This window comes from Channa argus, chromosome 4 (assembly GCF_033026475.1).
Source record: "Channa argus isolate prfri chromosome 4, Channa argus male v1.0, whole genome shotgun sequence".
Taxonomy (NCBI): Eukaryota; Metazoa; Chordata; class Actinopteri; order Anabantiformes; family Channidae; genus Channa; species Channa argus.
Window position 1 is genome coordinate 5,192,664 of NC_090200.1, and position 23,893 is coordinate 5,216,556.

At 44.7% G+C, this 23,893-nt stretch overlaps 1 protein-coding gene across 4 annotated transcripts in view; it reads right to left on the bottom strand.

The window, feature by feature from the left end:
* Positions 1-23,893, bottom strand: part of LOC137125707 (receptor tyrosine-protein kinase erbB-4-like) — a 207,808-nt gene that overhangs the window by 21,328 nt on the left and 162,587 nt on the right. For 3 of the 4 annotated variants that reach the window (XM_067501592.1, XM_067501590.1, XM_067501594.1), the window contains exons 15-20: positions 23,249-23,403; positions 20,029-20,073; positions 17,112-17,244; positions 10,763-10,885; positions 9,812-9,910; positions 6,462-6,647 (exon numbers count right to left, since the gene is read on the bottom strand). In XM_067501592.1, the coding sequence (XP_067357693.1) occupies positions 6,462-6,647; positions 9,812-9,910; positions 10,763-10,885; positions 17,112-17,244; positions 20,029-20,073; positions 23,249-23,403 (741 nt within the window). The remainder of the gene's footprint in view (positions 1-6,461; positions 6,648-9,811; positions 9,911-10,762; positions 10,886-17,111; positions 17,245-20,028; positions 20,074-23,248; positions 23,404-23,893) is intronic. The other variant, XM_067501591.1, reaches the window with a different exon arrangement.

A 23,893-nucleotide genomic window follows, 5' to 3' on the forward strand; every position in this document is an offset into this window, starting at 1 on the left:
TGTAGCTTAAAGACGGATCTTAAACTCAGTCTGCAGATGAAAACCATGTCATATATTAGTAAGTGGATGTTTCGCGGCCTAAAATTAAAGCTAGTGCAAAACGGAACCAAACTCTAACTTCATCCCCACAAAACTGTAATAAAGCTGAAATTTGGACGTACAGTGCTACAGAGGGCTTCACTGCCGCACTCGTATCCGCTTTGATCTGCAACTATCCTTCTGATGTTCTCTGGCTCACATCAGACTTCGACGTGTCAAAGATAAATGGGCTCAAGTGAGGGGGGGGGGGGGGGGGGGGGGGGGGGGGGGGAGGACCAAAAACAAAACACAGAAACGTTTCACCTCCGGGCTACATCACCTTTGTGCATTAGCTGTTAACAGGAATTTAAACAGACACTGTTGTCAGGAGTCATGTTGCTCTTCAATTCACAATCTTAATTGCCTTTCAGTGCAGAGCACAATGTTTTCATCACTCTGCAGTTAATTGCTCTCGCTGTAGCACCATTTATTCATAGCTACAGGATGGCAACTAACACCAATATGAGCGCTGAACTACAGCTTCAAAGTAATATTCACTCTTTGACCTTTTTTTTTTACATATGTGTATGTTGAAACATTAAGGCTACAGTCACCGTTTTCAAATGTTGTTTTAATAGACACATACGGAGACTCACACGAATATACGACTTCACGTTTGTGTGGCTACTTCTAGCCTTAATGTTCCTTAATGTTAATCCGCAAGTTTCTGAGGGATGCTGCCATGAGAAAATACATTTGTGATGACAAAAAGAATGTCTATGATGCAGAAATGATCCGAGGGGAATTATGGATGATAAGTTCCCTAATGAAAAAAAAAAAAAGGTCTCTCAAAAGAAGGAAACTCTTGTGAGCCAGAATCAATTAAATGCTTCCTCTCATTGAGACACAGGGGGCACAGGAGTGAAGGGCGTTTGATTCAAAGCAAAAAATGGGAATCTGTCTTCCAGCGTGGGGAGGGAAGGATGAAGGACAGAGGGAGGGAGAGAGAAGGAGCAGGAGGAGGAAGAAGTGTTACGACTTGGCTAATGAGTACAGGGGAGATGTGTTTGCTCAGCACAGAGCGGCGTTTGCAGCGAAACGAATAACACAGAGGCCTCCACACTAAGCTTGACCGCACTGGATCCCCTGCTATCGGCCGGCATCTCCGGGGAGCCACAGCAGGATACAAAACACACACACACACATACACACACTTCCATTGGTGTGAAAGTGTATACAACAGTGCGCCCACACAAGAATATTAACACACATAACCACACATGAATGCACAGATATGGGAGCAAAGATCGGAAGCCAAATTTAAAAGTTCAAAGATTTTGCTTTTGCCTTTCCCTGACTAAGCAGCACTGGGAGATGTCTGCAGATTTAACCAGAAAGAAAAAAAAAAAAAAAGTGTTTTTCTCAACTCTCTATGTGCCTAGTTTCTCTGTACACACAGCTGAAAGTCTGCAACGTGTGTTTAAATGATCGCGAGCGCCTGCTTCTGCACACATTGCTTTTATGCACACTTTAATAACAAAGCAAGGGAGTCAAGTTCGGCCTGGAGAAATTATTTAAGGTCAACATTCGGTCGCATCATTAGCCGTGTCAATCTATAAAACAGCATCCAGAGCAGCCGTGACAGCCAAGCCCGACTCCACGGTATCTGGAGGGTTTTCCTGCAGGGCATGTTGTGCTAATGTCAGTCCACCAGTTCGCCAGTGGGTATGTTTATACGAATCACTCTGCTTCTTCACCGAAGGCCTGAATGTGGCCTAGATACAAGCCCCCCCCCCCCCCGATCCACCAGTCATCCCACTTTTATCCCCAAAAGCCAATCAAGACCCCCCATCCAGGCCGGGGCTTTCGGTGCCAAAGCCAATCATTTCAACGACGGGACAGCTACTTGCTGAATCTATTCTACTTTCATTACACTGAGCCTGAGGAGAGACTCTGAAAGGGAGACGGAAAAAGAGAAAGTAGAGGAGTAAGGAGGGGGGAGAGCAGCAGAGGAGAGCCAAATTAAAAGACTCCCTTAGCCCTGCATACACTCAGTTCCAAACCCATATTTAATTCAGTGATTGATTTGTTCATTAAAATACATCCCAAACCTAATTATTCCATTAATAATCCAAAAGCTAATGAAAAAAAAAAAAAAAAAACGAAAGCGAGAGAAACAGACAGAGACAGAGATTGGGGTGGGAGAAGACATTCAGTTAGTAAGAGGGAGACGCAGAAAGAGACACAAAGGTGAGGAGGAGGTCGTTCTCAAGTTCTCGGCAAAAACATGCACAAAAACAAACACTCACCTGAGTGCACATGACCTCGGCTGGTCATTTGAGGATATGCGGGGGAAAGAAGGAGACACGGGGGCAAAGCCTGACCTACGTTAACCTCAGCACAGGGCCACCATGCAAGCCGGGGAAATGGGCAGATTGAATAAAAAGAAATTAGATGTCGTTATGGGCAAGTGCGTGGAGCGAAGGAAAAGACGTAAAGGGATGTGAAAAGACGGCAAGAAGGGCACGAAGGGACAGCGAAAAGGAAACGACATGACAATACAGCAGGGCAGAAATGAAGGAGTGGAGAAGGCAAACAAGGAAAGAAGAGGGAGGAGGAGAGAAGGAAGGAAGGGGGGACATAAAAGCAATAGAAAGAATGAGACCGATAAATTAGAGGCCATCCACACAGATCTAAAGAGACCTCGGTGTGCGTCCTACATTACGTGTGTAAGTTATGTGTGTGAGAGTCAGTCAATGTGTGTGTGTGTGTGTGTGTGTGTGGCAGTCCTGAGTGTGGCTGTAGATTAATGGGGGCCATTATCTCAATGCCCAAAACACTCAGTGATGAAGAGTCACTGCCTGGCGACAGGCCTTGGCCAATCAATTTGCAGCACAGCGGTCACCTGCCCAGGTCAGAGCCCACATACGGCCGCTGTTTGTGCTGTTGTTGTGGGCGGCGGCGGTGGCGGCGGAGGGGGGGGGGGGGGGATTGGCAAGTTGCCATGACATTAGGGTAAAAAAGGGAAAACAAAGAGTCAGACTCAGAGTTTCTCTCTGCCTGCTTCATTTTTAGCTTCCCCTTCTAGCCAAACACAATATGTACACATCAGTTGCGGAAAGCAGCTAAGTGAGGTAACGGTACTTTGGTACCACTTGAAGCTGCTTTGTACTTCTGCTGCCCTCCTAAAAATCATGTTCCTATACAACTATAATGAAAAGAAATTTTGCAGGCGAATTGTCTAGTTTCGATGTTCTAATTTGTTCAATTGTGTTTACAGTCTTTCATCATCATCTGTGATGTAAAGGGATTATTATACAGATCAACAGCAAAGCAATGCTGCTGATTCTCATTGTGATGATTATGGTGAGCAGAAGGTGGGTTGGTGTGTGTGTGTGAGTGTGTGTGTTTACAGTCTGGTGTTACTAAAAGAAGGTTGTCTATCATCAGAGTCTGACTCGGACGGTTTAACATGCAGGGGACAGAAAAAAGGAAGAGAGCTTGATGAGATTCAGTTTGTCCAGCAGACCAGTTTTTAAGTTATGTAATAAAAAAGTATCCCAGTGTGGCTTCTGAACATAACTTTCACGTCACGCCTCCTAAATGAAGCTCACACTTCCTATGGCCTAAGATCCTTTTCTGCACACTGGGATCTTTTGGTACCTTCTTTTACTCCTTCCGTCTCTTCTGTCCTGAGAAGAGAGGGAAGTAGCAACACACCTTTAGATAACTGCAGACCGGGAGAAAATCATTCTACCCGTTGCCAGAAAATTGTGTCTTTTCCCGAAAGAGGCTCTTTCTCCTGGAGGAGAGGTTCCCCGTCATTACCTTGAGAGTGCAAAGATCGCTCAGAGAAGAGGGCGCACAGTTTATTTATATGCCTCACGTGCTCAAAAAATGGACAGAGGCATGTGCTCGCATGAAAATGCACAAATAAATGCATTAATGCTGGAAAAATACCTTCTGGCTACGTGACGAAAGACCTGTGAGGTGGCTCACGTAACAGCAGACGACCCAGCGAATCCGCTTTTAATGCTCCGAGCATTTTAGCTCCTTGAGCTACGGTTGTGTGGTCTAGAAAAACACATGCTGCTAAATGGAAGTGGGAACACGCAGCTGCTACCGGTAAAGAGCGGCCATAAACAAATACAAAATGAATCACGTTCCAAGTTTAGCCTCGCTTTAAGTTATCATACAAGGGACATGACTCTGGGCATTGAAATAGTCTTTGATGTGTATTATAATTATAGTAGGATTAAATTAATCAAATTTGTGATGAGATTGTGCGGGTTGGTTCATTTGAGGTCGAACTCAGGCCTAGATTCAAAATTTGTCTGTGATTTCCCCATCAGTCAATCAAGCAGCGTCACTCACGCTCAACGTCAAAAAGTCACAAGAATCACTGCCATCAATCACAATATATTCGCTACACTGAACGTCACGGTGCTGGGTGGTTCAAGGACAGAGGCGACCAATCTTCCCTCTCTCCGTCTCTCTCGCTCTCACGACCGCAAAGCAAGTTTCCCCCCCTGAAATCGAATCCAATTACAGCAAAAAGTACCTGTTTAAGTAACATGTTCCTCAAGCTCTTAAATATCATCCATCATGGGGCAATAAGGGGTAAAACTCTTCCGCTCCATCAAATTAAAAGCTCCCTAAACACAAACATAAAAAAAACCTGATGTTGAACTACAAGACTGGATATTTTGTCAGAAAAAGATGCACTGCCTGACATTTTAATCACGTTATTTTAATTATCAACATATCCCCATGAATGTATTTCAGCATGCTCCATTTGCAATCATGCTCTTTAAAAGAATGTATTTAAGGTTGCAGCTGTAGGACAAGTGTCTGCACGCACAGTGCGCCATTCGTGACCCTTATAGGTTTATTGTTTTCATAGTAACATGCTATTTTGTAAAGGAGCTAATGACAACATTAGTGCGTTGTCATGCTACGTGTTATGAACAGCTGTTGATGCCTCACGGCTGAATACCGGGCCTCTATTCGAAAAGACAGCCCATTGCTTATCCGAGTGTAATCAAACACACTATTGTCACAGCATCGCCTTAAAAAGCAAATATATAAATATTCTTAACAATTAAAATGCGGCGCTGTGTCACCGTGGATTTCCTTGCAAGCACAGTCCAGATGGTGGGACTGCATTTGAAGCTGTTTGGTTAGAAGAGGAACAGCTTCTACAGTTTTAGCAGATTAGTTGCAACAAGTACAGTTTTGCGAAGGACCTAAAAACTCTCCATAAACTAAGACAAACGCAAGTGATTATTCAGTGGAATCGAGTATAAAGAAGTGAGTGAGGCGAACTCCATAACTCTACGACCACATGAGTTGAAATCCCCAGAGCCACATTTCTCCGGTTGCATTTACTGCATAGCGATCCGATCTGCATCACTGCAACACTGGCAAAGACTGGTTTGCTGGTTTCTCCGTCCACGGGTGAGTAAAACGAATGAGTTGCACTGGAAAGAGAAAAGCCACACGAAGAGATGCAACATTAATTCCGAAGGTGTTAACAGTTTTTGTCAGGTTGATCAACGCCAGCAGTGAATCAGCTATTTCACCAGCTTTGAATCATTTTGTTGCTTCCGCCCGCTTCCGGAGCCGATGAGGGATGCCTCTGTATCACAGCAGACGCCTGCCTGCACAGCATGTAATAGCAGCTTAGCACCCTACTGCCATCCCCGAGTTATAACTCAGAGCAGTTCAGTCTTACCACGATGGAGCGGGCGACTTCATTTGCAAACAAAACACAAATGTTCTTTGGGTAAGCAAAAGTACACACAGCATTTCAAGCTTTACTGCTCTTTCAGTGATTTGCAGATTTGGTTTGCGTAGCAAAGAACGGGTCTTTGATTTGATCATTTCCTGTGCTGTCACTCATTTCCTGAAAGAATAATGTGCCTTTCTGTGCCTCTAACACGGAGTCGAGGCGAACTAGGCGGTTTGCTGCTTAACAACGTCGGCCGGCCATCGTGTCACTGTGCAGAGCTCTAGAAATGATGAGGGCGTCAAGCAGCGAGAACAATTTGGATCAACAGGGGCAAATTGGGAGACATTTATACTAAAGCCTTAACACCGATTGACCAAAAATATCTTTGTGTTTGTTCTCAAAGGGACATTTTTCAGCTGCAGCTGACTTTGAATGGCCTGGATCCTAAAACAAATGGCACAGAGGTTAGACTACGACGGAAAAACGATGCAAATCGGAATAAGTAAAAGCTGCAAGGTCACATAAATAAAATGTGTCAGAATGTGTTTTGCAAAACATTTGAGCTTGTCTGGGTTGAAACTAGACTTGGCGACGTACATGTCATCGTCAGCAGGTGGACTTGAACGTAAACCCACAGAAACACCTGTCAACGCCAACGCTGCTGTAGCTCCACCAGATGCCATCCGCCGTTGACCCCGTCGCTCGCACTTACCTTGGCGATTTGGACACACCAGTTCAGCAGCAGCTGCGATCCGATGTTGTCCTTGTGCTCGTGCACGTAGTCGAGGAGGCAGCCGTGGGGCATGAGCTGAGTGACCAGCTGGATGGTGGGGCTCAGGCAGACGCCCAGCAGACGCACCAGGTGGGGGTGCTCCATGCTGGCCATGATCAGGGCCTCCTGGGTGAGAAGGGGAGGAAGGACAAAAAAAGGGACTAAGAGGACTGTTGCATTTCATGGCTGGGATTTTTAAAAATGACAACTTCATTCCTCGAATATAATATTCGCCACAGTGCATTTAACTGTATCAGACCATCCGTGTATTATGCATGGATAATAATGCAGTGTTTCCCAAAGACTTTCCACCAGAGGTGGAGTCCTATGCATAAATTAAGATTTGTGGAATGGGAACTATATCCTCACGCACAGCCTCTGTCCACAGGGTGCTTTCATTGTGAGTGGAAATCCTGCACTGACACTCTCTTTCAAATTGCACAAAGGCAGACAATTTAATCTATATTTCAGCATGTATGAAATACAAATGCTCCTAAGTCTACTAGCTCCTGGCTTTCTAATGCAAAGCCACAGCGTGTCTGATTCCGTGAGCATCTTAGAATTTTTTCTCTCGTGTTTGATTTGGCGTGCAAAACGCATTTTTTTTGGTTTCCCCACCCCACCCCCCCCCAACTCGTCCCTCTCATCTCTCTCCGTGCAGCAGATGGACGTAGAGGTTTGAGCAGTTGGGACTCAACGTTGGGTAATTGTTATTGCGGAGCTGCGAGCAGAGGGATGTGTGGTGGTGATGAAGTGTTATGATGGTGACGGCTGGTACTTGCGGTCGGCGTGTATATGCATTACAGCGGAGCAGAAGCTGCGCTCAGTCATTGCTTAAAAACACTCACTTCAGTCGTTCTCGTCATCTCCTAGTGCCTCTCTTGCACTCTCCATCTCATTCATACGCTCTCACATGCACACGCACTCTCTTGGCAGCTCTCTGGAACACTCACATACTCAAGGACACACACACACAGCTCACTGTCTCCGCACACTGCAAATGGTCGTGGAGGAGTATATTCAGGCTTGGCCCCAGGGCAGCTGATAGAGAGATGAGGTGCCTTTTTAAATTTAGATGCTAAAGAATGAGCTTAAAGGGAGAGTCGTGGTGGGTGTGAGTAGATTAATTCTAAACAGGAGGGGGGCCATAGGCCATGGAGAGGCATTTGGCACCATCAGTGCCCTGATTTAAACGGAGCCTCCCAGCCTAAAGTAGCGACACTACATCTCTACTTCACCAAACAACCTGCTTTCCCCCCCCGACCGCTCGACTTTACACTACTCCAGCCACCTCTACAGTGGCTGTGCGCCTCACTCCTTGGGATAACTGGAAAGGGGGAATGTGGAAGGAGGACGTCTAAGTGTGTAATAGAAAGGAGGGAGTGCCTTTATTCTCCCTCTGTGATCCCCGAAGACCCTGGAGTCGTAAACTATGTCAGGCTAAAGTCTTGCTCTTTCTTTCTGCTCTTGGGGCAAATGATACGAGGAATTGTGAGTGCATGCACAAACATGTGGGGGTGTGTTTTGGTTTCTCTCTCATCTCCCTGAGCGCTGACCTCCATTACTGCCGGCTGACCCTCCTTTCCCATCTAGCTCACTTGCTCACTTTCTCTGACACACACACACACACAGGGTGATAGACTGGCAAAACAGGTGCATGTTCCAGCATGTGTGTGTGTGTGCGCATGTGCGCGAGCGTGCATAAGACAACACGTTAAATTAGTTTGGTATCAGGCCTTTGCATTCCACATATCAAATAATCAACTCGCTCAAATCCACTTATTTGCCAACACAAGCAAATTACCTGCATCTCTCACATGCGAGGCAACCAGCACCACCTGGGGAGCCAGGTGGGCACTGTGTGGTTATGTGTGAGCGTGCGCGCATATATGTGTGGATTTTCGGAGTGTGTTTGGAGCTGGCACTCCAGTGGCTGGTGTCCCAGTGGCGAAGCGTGAGCCTGCCTTTAGATTGCTGTTTAAAAAGCCAGCAGACAGAGCATATTGGCTCTGGACGGACACAGAGACCCCCACTGGGAAAAAGACGGAGAAAGGAAGAGAGGGAAGAGAGGGGAGAACGGAAGATGCAAGAGCAGGAGTGGAGAGGAAGAAATTCTGCAGGATAGGCATGTTGCACTAGTTGAATCTAAAAAAAAAAAAAAAAGAAATGTGGCTGGAGGAAAAATATTTAAACCGTTAACACTGTGGGGAGACGTTGACTAGTGGTGGATAACATCAGTTCTGCAAGCATGAGATCTTCAAAAATTCATAACGCAGTACATAAAGAAAAACTTCAAGAGTGACCTGTCAACATGGATGGATGACTGAACGGGCCTGTTGGGCACAGGGGCCCGTTCAGTCATCGCAGAGGTCAAGGGGGCACAAGGGCCGGAGCTCAGTTACAAGATACGAAAAGACCACGAGATGTGTGGCAACCACAAATGCAAATGGATGCGAAAATAATGAACAACAACAACTATCCAAAGTGGGCAGAACATTAGACACCCCCCCCCCTTTTTTTTTTTTGGTCAGTGCCTTTTAATAGCTATACACAAAGTAAAAAGGCCTTTTCTAATTAGCTAAAAAGCTGATTAGCAGCAATGCTTTGCCCCAGCATCACATCCGGCTCGCTTAATATATCCATGGCAATAACTTATTAAAGGTCATCAAAATAATCTGCTAAAACTCAAGGTTAATCAGCTTATTATGTATACAACTACTGTATTCCCCCAGCGGATCGGTTCAGATAGTGTCATAGCTGTGAAGAAAGGGGGAATAAAAATATGTTTTTGACATCCAAAATGATATGAAGATGAACTACTTCCCTTTCAGGGAAAATAAGCAGGTAGAGAAATAAGAGCTGTGAGAGCCAGAGTGTGTAAAAAATGTAGAGCGGGAGATGGAAAGAGAAGAAAAAGGTGGATGGTGACAAAGATAAGGTAGGAGGAATTGGAAACTCCCCAGCTTACTCTCTTCCTCCTCCTCTTCTTCTCCTCTCTATCATTGCTGGATTCCAATAAAACCATATCTCATAAACAAGTGCTGTTTTTTAATAGAGTCTGGTTCAATACATGCCCGGCTGTACGGCGTAGTGCAGTTCACTTTATTACTGCCTCTGACTGAGATGCTAGTCTCATAAGAATTTACCGCCGAATGCACAATCCCACAAAGTGACAGGCTCCGCCGTCTCTCCGACAAGGCTACGGCTTTACAGCTGGAACACACACACACACACACACACACACACAGAGGAAAACGGACACAAATTGTTGCCTTTAAAAAAATACTCACGTCCATGAACTCCACGTTGGCTTTAGGACCGGTGGTCTCATTGAGGATTTTAATAGCCACGGGGATCTTCACTGTCTCACCTTCTGGGACCCAAATGCCCTGGAACATACAAGCAACGACTATAAATACAAGTCTCAATAAACGGGGTTTTGATTGGCGCGGCCCCGTCCGACATTCTGCTAACATTCCTTTACTGGGTCTACATCTACACCAGCGTTTGCACACCCGTGAATTCCGTGGTTGAGATCGAATCGGTGCCGTCACGATCGAAAAAACAGTTCGCGGTGACAAGAAGTAAACAGTATGTATGGGTGTCACACAAGAATGATGAGAGGAAATTGTTCTGGGAGGCTAATGAAAACTGGCTACATCTAGTATCTAGGCTGTTCTCAGATGAGTCTGGAGACTAAGGAAGCATGAGAAGAGTGACGGACAAACAAGAACTGGAACTTATTCATTTACGTCAAAGGAAACAATTTAAACCACCTGCTACAAGTTAGGAGCTGTAGATCGTAATAGGACTATAAATTGATTGTAGATCATGTGTATACTGTAAAACAGACAGGCCCATCCTTGCTGGACGTGAGAGGAATTTAGAGCCGGTGATTGGAAATGCAGTATTTCGAGTTTTGCGGTGGTATGAATAATTTTGCCAAGGGCAGGGGAGTTGGCAAGCAAAGAGCATTTCTCGTTCCAGGTCCTTGAGCCGCCCGAGGCTCCTGTCTGTCAGGGAACGCTGTTACAAATGGGAGTTTTTATGCTTATTGTTTGGGTTGTCAGGACGGAGTTCTATCAGTGAAATAAGCGTCGCGCTTCAAGTGTCGTCTTTTCCCATTTAGCCGATGTTTGATTTTTCATCTGCTGGCTGCCCGTTGGAATAAGGCCTGGTGTGTAAATTATGTACACACTCAAATATAAACAGGCACTTGCAACATGCAGAGAAACACCAACCTTGTAGACTGTTCCAAAAGCTCCTGAACCCAGAATCTTGACCCTCTTCAGCTCCGTCTCCTTCAGGATCCGCAGCTGAGCCTGGTTAGGGGCCGTTCCACTCGGAGTCAGGGGCTCCACCAGCTGACAATGCGTATACACACACACACACACACATGCACAAACACACACATTTAAAATATGTATTTGACTTGCCACCTCCTTTTCAGAGCAACTAGTGCCAAAAACATGAGAAGCATTCCTCACGGCTACTGCTTTTGTTGTGAAAGTACTAAAAATCTAAAGCGTGCCTTTCTCTGGCTCGGAGTCAAAATATTTTTAACCTCTTGCTCTTGGCACTCTGAGTGCTAAAAACACATCTTAAGAGCTGTTGGGTGCGTGCAGCAGGGTGAGACCGCTCTATTTAAAATAATAAGCAAAAAGCAAGTCTTGGAAAAAGAATAACAAGGTGAACACCAAGGTTTATTTGTAGCAAATAAATAAGCAGCCAAAAACAACGACTGCCCTGTCCTGATAGTCGTGGGTTTGCAATACACACGCGCGTGCACGTTTATGAAACTCAGGGGTGTGAACGTGAAGTTCTGTCAGAACTGGCAGTTACCAATGTGGACCACAGCGTGCCCACTACTAAACAAATCACAGTCTGGTGTCAGCTGCTATCACAGCCTACAAAGAGTAGCAGCTCACCAGCTGTGCACATACAAAACAATTCCAATTCGAGGTTATGACAAGCCTCCTCCGCGCTGCCTGGCTGCCAGTAACAGCTGACACTGAACAGAGTCTCAGCAGCTGGCCGGCCACCCGCCTCACCACTAGCCGCTCGACAAAGCCGCGGCTACTAAATATAAAGAGCAGGAGCTGGCACCTGTGACTGAGCTGTGAAAAGATCTGAGCCAGAGGCAAGCAAGAGCCACACACACACACACGCACGCACACACACACTGATATACCTAAACACACACCACACAAATGGAACCAGACAGCATTTAGCTCACAAAACATGCAAATGTATGATGATATGGTGTCCACACGCACAGAACATATGAGAGCCCCCACCCCCACCTAACACACAATGGCCAATCAATGCCTCTGATCAATACAAGTCTTGAAGAGCCTATAATCAGCCTATCAGGGCTCTCGTTTGCTGCGGTTTATCAGCAGCATAATCACCCAGCTCAACCACAGCCATCAAACAATATAATGAGACCATATATCAGTCGGTCAGCCATACAAGCACTTACTCAATGTGATATAAAACCATCAGCACAATAGGACTGGCACCGCCAGGCCGGTCCTGCAGAATGGATGACATTGCCTGCAGCTCGGCAATGACATATCATTTAATGGTTATTGTTATGGCTGGGCCTGAAGGTGGAGTGCAAGCCCGCTGCGATGTCACCGCAGGAATGGAGTAAGCAGATGGTGCGGGGGGGGGGGAGAAGATGAGTGATAAATGCCAGGGCAAGTGAGCTGAGATGACAGAAGGAGTGAAACAATGACTGAGTGATTGTTAAATAGTGACATGCAATTAAAAATCTTTCGTTTATTATTTCACTTACAAGATATGCTGCACACACACACACACACAAAAAAAAAAACACTGTCACAACTACACGTTATTGGCAAAGGTTTTCGCTCACCCATCCAAATAAATGAATTCAGGTGCACAAAGGTGCACAAAGTGTGTATTATGTATTTCATAAACACACTTCCCAGAAGAGTTGAAGCTGTTATAGCTGCAAAGGGTGGGCTGACGTCATATTAAACCCTATGGATTAAGAATGGGATGTCACTAAAGTTCATATGGGTCTAAAGGCAGGTGAGCCAATACTTTTGGCAATATAGTGTATGTTTCTATATTATCTGCTAGTAAAGACCATGTGATGTGAATACGATCTTTAGGACAAATGGAAATTGAAAATTTAACGGGCTCAGGCCCAAAGGCCAGAGCATTGAAAATTTGTGCTCATATTTGCTTGTTTGGAAAAGCTCAATTAAGGGACACAGACTTACTGCAGATATCCACAGGAATCATACAAAGAGCAGAGACCTAGAACTGTCAAAAAGAGAATCTAAATGACCAAATGGAAAGGGTAGAGGGGCCTTCCCCGGTCCCCTGCGCATTTCTTAGCTCAGTTCAGTTAGATGGGTCTAACAACTCTGTAAGGCAAGAGGGACCACTGTGATCCAGGTTCTGTATCAGATGTACAACATTGGGCTGTTAGAGAAACTATGAAATTAAACAGCATCACTGGCTGCACAACGTTATTTACCAAAACAGGACGGGTGTCGCATCCATCATATCCGCCTGGTATTTGGGCAAAGAGCACTATTTGCATCACTGTGTTTGTGCATGCAATGTGGGAATAACAAGAAAACAAGTGACACTGCAGCTGGATAGAAGCGGAGCGGTGCGTAAAGAGCGAGCAGAGAGGCACAGGGAGGTGGTGACGGAGTAGTAATAAGAGCAGATGGTGACAGGCTGCTGTGGTTATTGTTCCATTAGGAAGAGGCCGGACGTGAACGGAGGAGACGGGGAGAAGAGACGAGGAGGCCGGGGAAGAGGAGAAAAGATGAGGAGGAGGAGGAGGAGAGAAGAAATGAGAGGACAGGTCTATTAAATAAGATGCAGAGCCATGGCCTCCACAACTCTCTTGAGCTCATTTGCTCTCACACACTCACCACGCCACTTTATTTACCAGCTAATAATGCGCTGCGCCTTTGCCAAATGAGCTTCACTGGTCGCGCGATGGAGAGGATTCGGGTGCTTCATTGGACAAATAAGCAGTATGTTCAAGCCTCGGGCTAGAATACATTCACGGAATTATTGTGGATTGAATAAGCAAACAGCGTCCTCAAACATAAACCTGCTCTGTGAACCCTTGGGTATATGCTTTAATGTTCACATTTCACGCACAAAACGCTACATTCCCTGTGCTGTGTAATTGAAATCAGGAGAAACAAGATTGTCATGCCACAACCTTATGCCTAACAGCAATGGCAATACTGGTATCCTGAATTTATTGAAGTAGTACACAATATTTTTGCCTATTCTCCAAATGAAGGACTTAATTAAAGTTAAAGTACCACAAAGAATTATTTGGGGCAATAATGAAGGTTAATGGCCTAGAATGGCCAGAATGGCCTAATAGTGGTTGAGCGGCCTCTCGAGATTTTACTATTAAAGAAACAAAAGGTATAGTTCAGCACAGTTATGGGGTAAATGCATGACGTTTCTGTGGTAATCAAAATATGAATTTAATAATGCAACAATCATTTGAGATCTGAATGAACTGTCTGAAAATATGGAAGGTCACACGGCAGACCATCTGCTCCCTTCATACGGCTTGATCCATCAATCAAGCCCGTAAATCTGCCGGGATTATTAACCCTTCTCACGCATAGGCCAGTTTATTAAGACAATTTTTTTTCCACGGTACCAGGAGATAATGCCTCAGGATGATTAGTTTGACAAGGACATTCATTCTTAGCACTATAGTGAGCTGGTCCAAGCACGGAGGAACTTACTTTTCCTATACTATCTGCATGTGTGCAGATACTTGACATAGATTTCAACAGAAGACCTGAAATCCCTTGCTTTCGTGTATGAGTTTAGCTACTGTAAGTGAACTTAACAACAATTCACATTAACTTTGAATAAGAAAATGCTGAACCATATGTGCAAATAGCATGTTCTACAGTACATGGTTGAAGCAGCACAACGCGCCGAAAATGCACCCGTTTCACTCCTCGCCGCAACACGGTGTCTTTTAAATCACTGGGATCTTTCCCTAAATATAACACTGGGTTCAGCTTGTTTGAGAGATGCTTGGGTGCACTACACGCATTTGTAATGAGGTCCCGTGCCTCCCGTTCAGTCAGCTTGCCCTGGGGTGAGCAACAGGAGCTGTCTAGCTCCCCCGAATGCTCAAATCCTTCTTGTGAGGGAGCAGGGGAGAGCATGTAAGCAGCGTGAGAGCTGTCCACAGCCCGTGGTGCTGAAACTCTCACATGGCCCACGTCTGTACACGGCAGCTGGAAAAAGGACCTTGGGGGAGACAGGAAGGCAAGAAAGAAGAAAGGAAGAGAGGGCGATTCAAAGTGTATTAGTCCTGCTTCATTGCGCTGGGGTCAAAGTTCAAGGCCTCGGGTCACGTTGCAATCGTGAGGGGATTCTGCGGTTCGTGCTGCCGCTTCCTACGAAAAGCAATTTGCTTTCAGGGGCTTCTTCGCATGGCACCGCAGTGTGGGACTTGTTTGTTTATGTGGCGCGCTCTGTGTTTCTTTAAGAGGTAAAAGAGAGGGAACGAGAAAGCGAACAAAGGAAGAGCCAAAAGACAGAAGACAGAGTCTGTTCGCGAGGGAGGCAGATATAAATACAGAAACTGAGATCAAAATGGAGAACAAAACTGAAAAAGAGCGGGTGAAAACAGAGACAGAGAACAGTAAAACAAAGAATAAAGCAATAAAATAGCAGTGTGTTTTGCAAGTCAACACAGCGCAAGAACCATCACATGTGTCCTTGATATGGAAATGCTGGCTCAGTGCTCAGATCATGATTTGACAGCGTATACTGGAGGCATCTTTTTCCTGTCTGACACGAGAGGTGAGCTCTCTGTTTAAAACGCTATGGCAGATAGGGAGAGAGAGGGGGAGTCCCTGAGCCTAGGCTGTCCCCAAATCCCTCATCCAGACAAGATTGATCTCCATTCACAGCCTCGGCTCTGTTGTTCGTTTGAATAGAGAATCCCACATTCACCAGCCGTCCTAAAGCCTATCGCACGGTTTCATCAGCCAAAGAAGAGCCTCTGGAAAGTGTGATACAGACTGCGAGGAGTGCAGGTTCTTTAGTATGCGGGGTGGGTGAGAGTGGGAAACGGCATTCAGACGGAAAGAGAACACAGGAAAGAGGAATATCCGTGTGTGTGTGTGTGCAAAGTAAGCATGCAGTGTGAATCTCTGAGTTGATATATATTCAGGAGAAAGGATTAAATTCAAAGCTGAGATGCACCGTGTAGCTGGATGTACATATACTGCTTATGAGCATTTATGATTGATACCCTTCATTTGGCAGCTCAAATGATGCCATGGCAGATCTTCCTATCCCTACAGGCACAAATGAGAACTTTCAAATGATGGAAACTGCTGATTCCCAGTTTTGTTTTGGACTTTCTTAGCTCAAGCTCTCACACGCGATGATGACCTACAAAGATCGAGCGGTTCGGGGAAACTCTAACAAAGCAGCTAAAACGCCTGCTGTCCTGTGACCGGCTCTGGTCCGTCTAACATGTAGGGCAACCTGCCACAGGCGTTAAACATTTTATTACGTCTAATTACTCTCAAACTTTTCAAACTTCTTCAGTTCTCTTTGGAGGATGGGAAAAGTGACTTCCCTGCTTATAGTATTTCATCTTTTTCATGATATATACAGTTGGAGTTTGCAGGAGAACTTTACACAGAGAGATGCAAAGGAGGTCAGATGTTTCCCCATCCCTTCCCCGTCTGTGTGACAGTACATTAGCGAATCTGCCTAGACTGAAGACTTCCATCCCGGTCAAGAGGCTGTCGAAACACAACCCGTTTTATTAAGATGGATGTGTGTGGCCGGGATGCCCATGGCTGCCCTACTCTAATTCCCGTCTCTGGCCTGACAGCTGTCTATACACTGCTACCTCCACCTGTAAATTATACTAATGCAGGCTGACAAGCAACCTGCTCCACTCCTATAGGCAAAGCCTTTCCTCAGCAGACCTGCACTGGTGACATAACTGCTGGGCTACACACAGGAAACACAGGGAAGGGATTGGACGGTGGCAGCGTGACTGCAGACGTGTCCACATAAAGCCTGCACTCGCCTACACCTCAATCTCTGGCTTCCTCCTATGAATAAAAAGTCTGTGCTGCCGTCTAACGGACCTTCTTCAAGGCCAGATCGATGGGAAATGGCGGCCGCGCATAATGTAAAATCCAAGCACCATAGTCAAGGTTTAATGTTTCAAGGTTAGTTGGATTGGCATCAAGTGCAAACCTTTAGTGTTGCTTTGACGTAAAGCTAAAGGAGTTGAGCACCAAAAACTACAAAAAAGTCCTTAGAAAGAGCGGAATCTGCAGCTGCTATAGCTATATAGCTAGTTGTGTACTAATATTTCCGTAATTAATAAAAACCTATGTTTGTTTCCAAGGAAAAAAGACCCATATAAGAAATTGTTACCATTAACTCTCCACTGCTCAACTTTGTGATTTAACATTCTCATTTATGGTAAAGAAGAATAAACGGTCATCGTTGAGAATCAGCATTTCAGTCCACGTAGCAAGTGATTCTTTCATGCAAGGACCTCCGTCCTCTCACCTCTGTCTCGAGGAATCGCCTCAATGCCCTCTTCTTCTTGATGCTTTTGCGTCGAACGTACACGGCCACGCTGAGCGCCAGGATGACAATGATAAATAGGCCGCCGATAATGCCAGCTGCTATTAGGGGTGTCCTGTAGAGACGGAAGGTGGGGGAAAGAAAAAACAAAACAAAACAGTAGCATTGCTGAAACATTAAGAAACTAAATAGCACTTTGCAAAGAAAATGCAAACCTCAGCCAATGCTGACGAATTCTCCAACCTGCTGTTATATCAAGAAACACTCTCACCACTTCAGAATTAACCCTGCACTTCGACGCTCTAGGCCCTTCCAGTTCGATTGCAGCTAAGCAATGCAATGATGGAAACCTCCGAACTCAGTCTAAGGAATACTTTACCAATGACAAGCTGAAGCCCATTTACATGCAAGCAGCACCGGAAAAGCTTCTTTCACTCAATTGTGGTGTACGTTGCTCAGCCATTTCTTAAAATCTTAGCTTCTTATCTGTGTAGCTTCGCAAGAAAGTATTTTACTGTCTGATCCTCTTTTCAACGTGGCTGGTAGCATTGTAGATCAACATCAGTCCCATTTTTCCACCAATATCCTGCTGGAAGAGTTTACACACCTTCCCCAAAGCTTCTATCTTCCTCCTCTCATTTCGTAGCTTCACATTAAACTCAAAAACAAGGTCAGACGCACGAGTACATAGCTGCTTTTGAGAGAGAGAGAGAGAGAGATGGAGGAAAAAGGGGGTGGGGGGTGGGGGGGCTCCATTTCTACCTCTCTGCACCAATAGGCCCACGCTATGAGCACACAGCTATTTCCAGGTGAGGGTTGTTTCCATTTTCACAGGTCTTCGAGGGTACATGTGCCACTTTTACTTGAGTCAGTCATCTCTCTCCCATGGATAGAGCTGCTTTGTCAGAATTTTAAACTTCAAACAAATGAGAAATTAAAAGTGCCTCTCCTTCCCAAATTGCTTCGGAGTTTTCCAGGAGGAAAAACCTGCTTAAGGCAGGCCTAAAGGTTGAAAGTTAAAAGCTCCTTTTCTTCACTAATGATGACACTAATGCATTTGCCATTTACATACCTTTTGCATTTGTGTCTACTGTGATGCTGACACTCGATTCTTTGCTTTCATAACTCGGTCTTTATCCTTTTCCCTCTTTTCCTCCTGTCTGCATTGCATTTTCGCCCTAGTGTCAGAGTCGTTTGCGCCCTTTTTTTTCTTGAAAACACAACCACATAACACAAATAATGCCCACTTCTACCTGATACTTGAATCCCCAAAACTCTATTAGTTGTAGAGGCCATTAGCAGCTAATGGAAGATTCATGTACCATGGAGCTATGGTGGAGCAAGGTGCTGCAGCGTTTGCCATATCGATTGCGGCGGACCTAAAGAAGGGGGAGCTTGAAATTTACAAAGGGGGCCGTGGGTTTCGACATAATGAGATATACAGCTATGTGGTGAATAGCAATGCGTCAGTTTAGAATGATAAGGTCGGGGGGGGAGAGCCGGGTAAAGGGACAAAGAGAAACAACACTGGAAAGAACCGTATTGGGGGAAATAAAAGGACATGAAGGGAAAAAACAAAGGACAGCAAAAACAAAATAAAAACAAAGGACATTTACATATAAACCAGGAGAGTCAGAAAGAGTAAGAAAACAAATAACAGAGGGAGACAGCACCAAGGGGAGAGACAAGAGAAGGGACTTCTCTAATTAGGAGGAAAGGGGTTTATGGCAGAACAGGCAACACAGGGTCAGCGGATAAGAATGGGGAATAATGCCGTTGTAAGACCAGAAGACTCCCAGACGAAAACTAAAAGGTCTCATTTCGGTTTCCGCGGCTTCAAAGCAGCTCAGGAGCCCCCTCTCCCTCCCCTTTTTTAACAGGCTCAGTGGATTGGTTCAATTCGAATGGATTTGTCAGTCTTTGGAATTTGCTTTAATTGAAAAGATCACTTCTTTTTATTGGTCTTGTAATAGTTTTGCTGTTGGGTGTTTTTAGGCCCTTTACTGTAGGTTTGCTTTCGTTTTACATCTTCATGACATTACCTAAAAATATCGGTGGCATCAGTGGTAGAAGCTGGAATAATGTTCATTTACTGTAAGGTTATCCAGATCTTAATAGAGGTCACACACAGATTTTAACACCAATAATCAATAACCAATAATGGATCTTGATTGGCGCGTTCGTCTGGGCACAGTCCCCAGTTCTTATCCTAAAAATCATATAAAAACCAATAAGCCAAACACGCCCATGAATGGAAGGACCACAGTACAAAGTAATGCAATATTTGGATCATTGGATCATTTGGACAAGTTCTAACAGGCTGTTTGGGGATTGTTGAAAATAAATAATCAAGTTAGTTAAAACCCTAAAAATTATGATTATTTTTATTCAATTATTTTTCAAATATTTGTTGAACTTTTTACATTATTTTGCTATCGCCTCTCCAGCTGACCTGGTCATCCTGCATAGCACAGATCTTTACATTTGGGGATATTTTCAATACCTGGGGCTAATTATCCAAGTGAACTGGAACCGTTAGCAATGATCGATGCAAAAATTACGTTCATTTGAAAAAGGTGCATCGAGCTTTATGCTGTTTGGTACAAGTCGACATTACATAAATAGTGCACAACAGAAGTGGTGAGCCATGGAAGATTTCAAAAAATGAGACCTGGTAGTATCTTATCTAGTAGTAGAAAGTATAAGCACTATGCCTGTTGAGTCAACAGTACTGATGCTACTTGAATCCATTCAGACTAACAGCAGTAGCACTGCTATGCTGTAGACGTTGTTGGTAAGTATGATGAGACAGGTTTTAATGGAGACTTTAATGAGTAGTGGCAGGATCTGATGGTGGTCTCCCAGTCCCACATTACAAATGTATCCTGAGATCCCTTACCTGTCCATCATCCCAACACAATCTTGGAGTCTTGGCCCAATGCACCTGCGGGGCAGACAAAGCAGAGAGATCATCCATTAAACCAGGGACAGGTTATGAGTAAACCTCATGTTGTCTTTCTCCCACGTCAATCAGCCGTCACCGAGCAGGGACCTGTGGAAAATTAAAATCCCGAGCACGGCTGACCACTTGTCAATATGACACGAAGAAGCATCTGGGTGGGAAAGCATTGCTCTTGTTTGTTGCACGCGACATTTAAATTGATTTTTTTATTTTAAGAAAACATTCCTCATTTTTTGACCAAGGCACCATTTCACCATCCATTAAAATGTAATATCTTCCATAGAAAGTGACTTTAGTAACAAAGCAAAGTGAGGCCATTTGTTTTTGCAATTTACACTGGTTCCTTTCCAAGCTCAGACACAGGAAAAGAGCTCGAGAATGCCGGGTGTCATGTTGTGGACTAGGTGTAGATGCAATCGAGTCAGTTAAGTGTAGGTGGCACGTAGATAAATGTATTCTAATATGATGGGGTTTACTGTTAAGCCTGGTACATTTCCATCCGAGCCAGGAGAAAGAAATATGGCAGCAGAAGGAATACATGTGTTTTTCCCTTTCCCTCCACTGTCCTCGGCAGCTAGTGGAGACCACAAAGGAGCTAAAGGAAGTGCAAATATTGCTCTTATGTTCATCAGCTGGCTCAAACAAGGCAGCCAAAAACTATCAGTAAATACGGGTTATTATATCTGTTCTGCTGCACGATGTCTTTATTTCCATATCCCTGATTCAGGGACTTCTCCTCTGATTCAGCATCTTTTACCATATCGCATTCACCTTCCTTTCAACTACATCTTTATATTTTTTTTTCCCTCACTATCTCCACAATCAAAGCACTTGAATGTGGTGCTGATAACACAGTGATCAGTGAGAAGTGCAGTTTTTAACATTAGTAAGCAGGAAGTGATTAGAGCAGAGTCTTAGCAGCTCATTAATTCTCGCTCCTTGAGTGGAGGACTTTGAACAGCAGGACAGACACAGGAGAACAGTTTTTGAATGCTTCCCTGCGTGTGTTTGTAGGTTTGTTTGTGTGTGTGTGTTTAAGTTGCACAGCCACACAAAACACAAATTACACAGCAAATTAGGAGAGCGGACTAACTTTGGAATTAAATCGGTGACAACTGTGCCTTCTCCAATGCCGCTTGCTTGTCAATTAAATGGTGCACCAAATAGCTAATTAGCGAGCAATCAGTGCCCGTATCCAGTGTTGTGTGTGTTTGAGTGTGTGCGCACACCAGGCTCAGTTCGGTTACAGGGTCAGCAAGAGAACAAAGGAGTGACCTGAGAATGAACATCGCAGGGCAGGTGCGGTATATACAGTTCTGTTGTCTTAGCAGGTGATTGTTTTTCATCAACTGACCTTTTACAAGCTCTAAGGTTGCTGCTTTGTTCCCAGCAATGATCTCTGGCTTCTTTAACGTCTCTGGCTCACACCCTGAAAATACCCAGCTTCACCTTCTACCGTACCTTGATGCTAATCCAGAGCACGGTGCGGTTAGAGGGCAGGATAAGATGACAAGGCATGATGGAGGTGTTGTCATGCCAACGACACATCGGGGTTCAGAAATGAGTGAAAGCTGTCATGAGAAGAATTATAGGCTGATATTTCTCCTTCGCTGTGCTTTCCACCTTCACTCACTCACTTATAAATCACTACTCCATCCCCGTTTCCTTTCTCCTCATTGACGTTGCTGCTTTGTGGCAGCACGGATGTTGTCAACATTTACTGGCTAGCTGCGGCAAAAGAAAGTGACCTCCTGCTATGTGAGAGACAGTACATCGAGTCCTTTTCCACCTCACATCATCTCTCCAGCCACGTCTCGGTTACTAGGTTTCAGAGCTCAAACTTTGTTTGCTCAGAGCGCGACGCAGCTCCATCTCAGCTCCTCGCACATGATTTTTCTCTCTGTTCCCTGCGTCTGCAGCCTGCTTCCTTAATAACATGCTCCCAGTTTTAGAGAAAAAGTAAAAAGGCCACGGCTAAAGTTCAAAGTCGCGGGCACGCTGACTTTAAAAGGCAGGCTTGAGAGGATGAAGACCTAAAAGCTGGTAAGAAAGGAAGGCACATTTTCTTAACATCCATAGTCTCGATGCTTTTGAAGAGTTGTGCTGCTTTGGCATTTGTATTAAAGTATTAATCTGTTTGGAGAAAGATGTGCAAAGAAAGATTGGCAGTGGCTTATCTCTAGGTTTATTTACAAGTTTGTTTGGCTGTGTCTGTGGCCCTGTGCTCTGAACTTCCACAGTCAGAAGTCTAGTAGAGATATTAGTTAATTTTAAATAGAAATCTGTCATCTATGTTGCCCTTCAAAACATCAAATAATTAGTATTTGCTTCTTTACAATGAGTTTTTTTAAACGTCATTAAATCCAACATGAACCATCAGTGATACACCCAAATTCCCCTTAAGATACGCAAACGTATGTAGACTGCAACAAAGCAGTCTGTGGTCCTTTTTCCCGATAATCAATTCGATGTTTAGATTGTAAAATGTCAGCAAATAGTAGAAAACAAAAGGCCACGCAGGCTCCCAGAGCCTAATGTGTTTTTATGGGTTGTTTTGTCAATGATGTTTGAGAAGAAAATGTATTGCTCATCCAATCTGTGGTAGATATATTTCCACAGGCAGCACTAGACTCTTGTTCGTGGTTTTGGAAAGCTCCAAACCTATGATAAAACCTATCAACCGATAATTTTACACCCACTGGAGACAGAATTAGATTTGAATGTAGCTCTTGCCCTTTAATCCCCTTAGCCACCTATTCTTCACTTTGCAATATTTCCTCTCTGTCTTCCTTATCTTACATTTTCCCACTGACTTCGTATCTCTCTTCTGTCTCTCTGCACCCATCCCTTCAATCCGAGTTCATCTGCACTGCATTCCACATGGCCCTGGGGGTCCATGCATTCTACCCCGACACCCAAGATGCCAATCACAAGCCTGCGAATCGATCTTTGCCAAAAATGTAGTCATCTTCTCTCTCTCCTTTTGGAGGGGCGGTGAGCCCACCTGGGTGCAATGCAGCATGTCCTCACCATGTTTTGAACGGCTTAAAAGCAACCTAAGCTAGAGGACACTTGAGCAAGTATGAGGGTGAGAAAACACTTTAAGGCATTAACTTTTACACAGAGACACATCTTTTCGTATCACCCTCCCTCTTACCCCTGCGTGCAGTTGGCGTGGCAGGGATGACACTCATTGTTGGCCTTGGCGTATTTGAAGATGAAACTGTTGGCTCCTTGCAACCCATCAGGGCACTTCTCCACGCAGTTGGGTCCATCTTTGAAGTGGAGGCATTTTACACATTGGTCTGGGCCCTGAGAGAGGAGCAGTACAAGTACGAAGGAGATGAGAGGGTGGGTTAGGAAGAGGTGGTGGACAAGAGGCAAAGAAAGAAAAAGAGGTAGAGCAACGGGATTAGTAGAAGGGGAAAGAGACAAAAATGTGGAACAAAATGATCAGCGAAGAGGTGAAAGAAAGCAGCCCGGAAAAAAATGAAGTTACAGAAAATGGAATGAGATAAAGGAAGAGGAAAGAATAGAAATATGGAAAAATTCATGAGGAGAAAAGAGAATTGAACACAATCCAATTTAAACCTGACAAATCATGTCATTTTGCTCCCGTCCTACCATGGCTAATGTAGCTGGAAGGACCCACATGAGTTCCAATTCAGTGCTTTATAATGTGTCGAGCAAAGCTGCCTAGAGTGTATTCTGCTGCATCCCTTTTAGAACCGGTAGAATGCATAAGGAATCAGGTCGTGTCAAAGTACAGCGCGTCAAACGTGATGGAGGAGATGACAAGTGG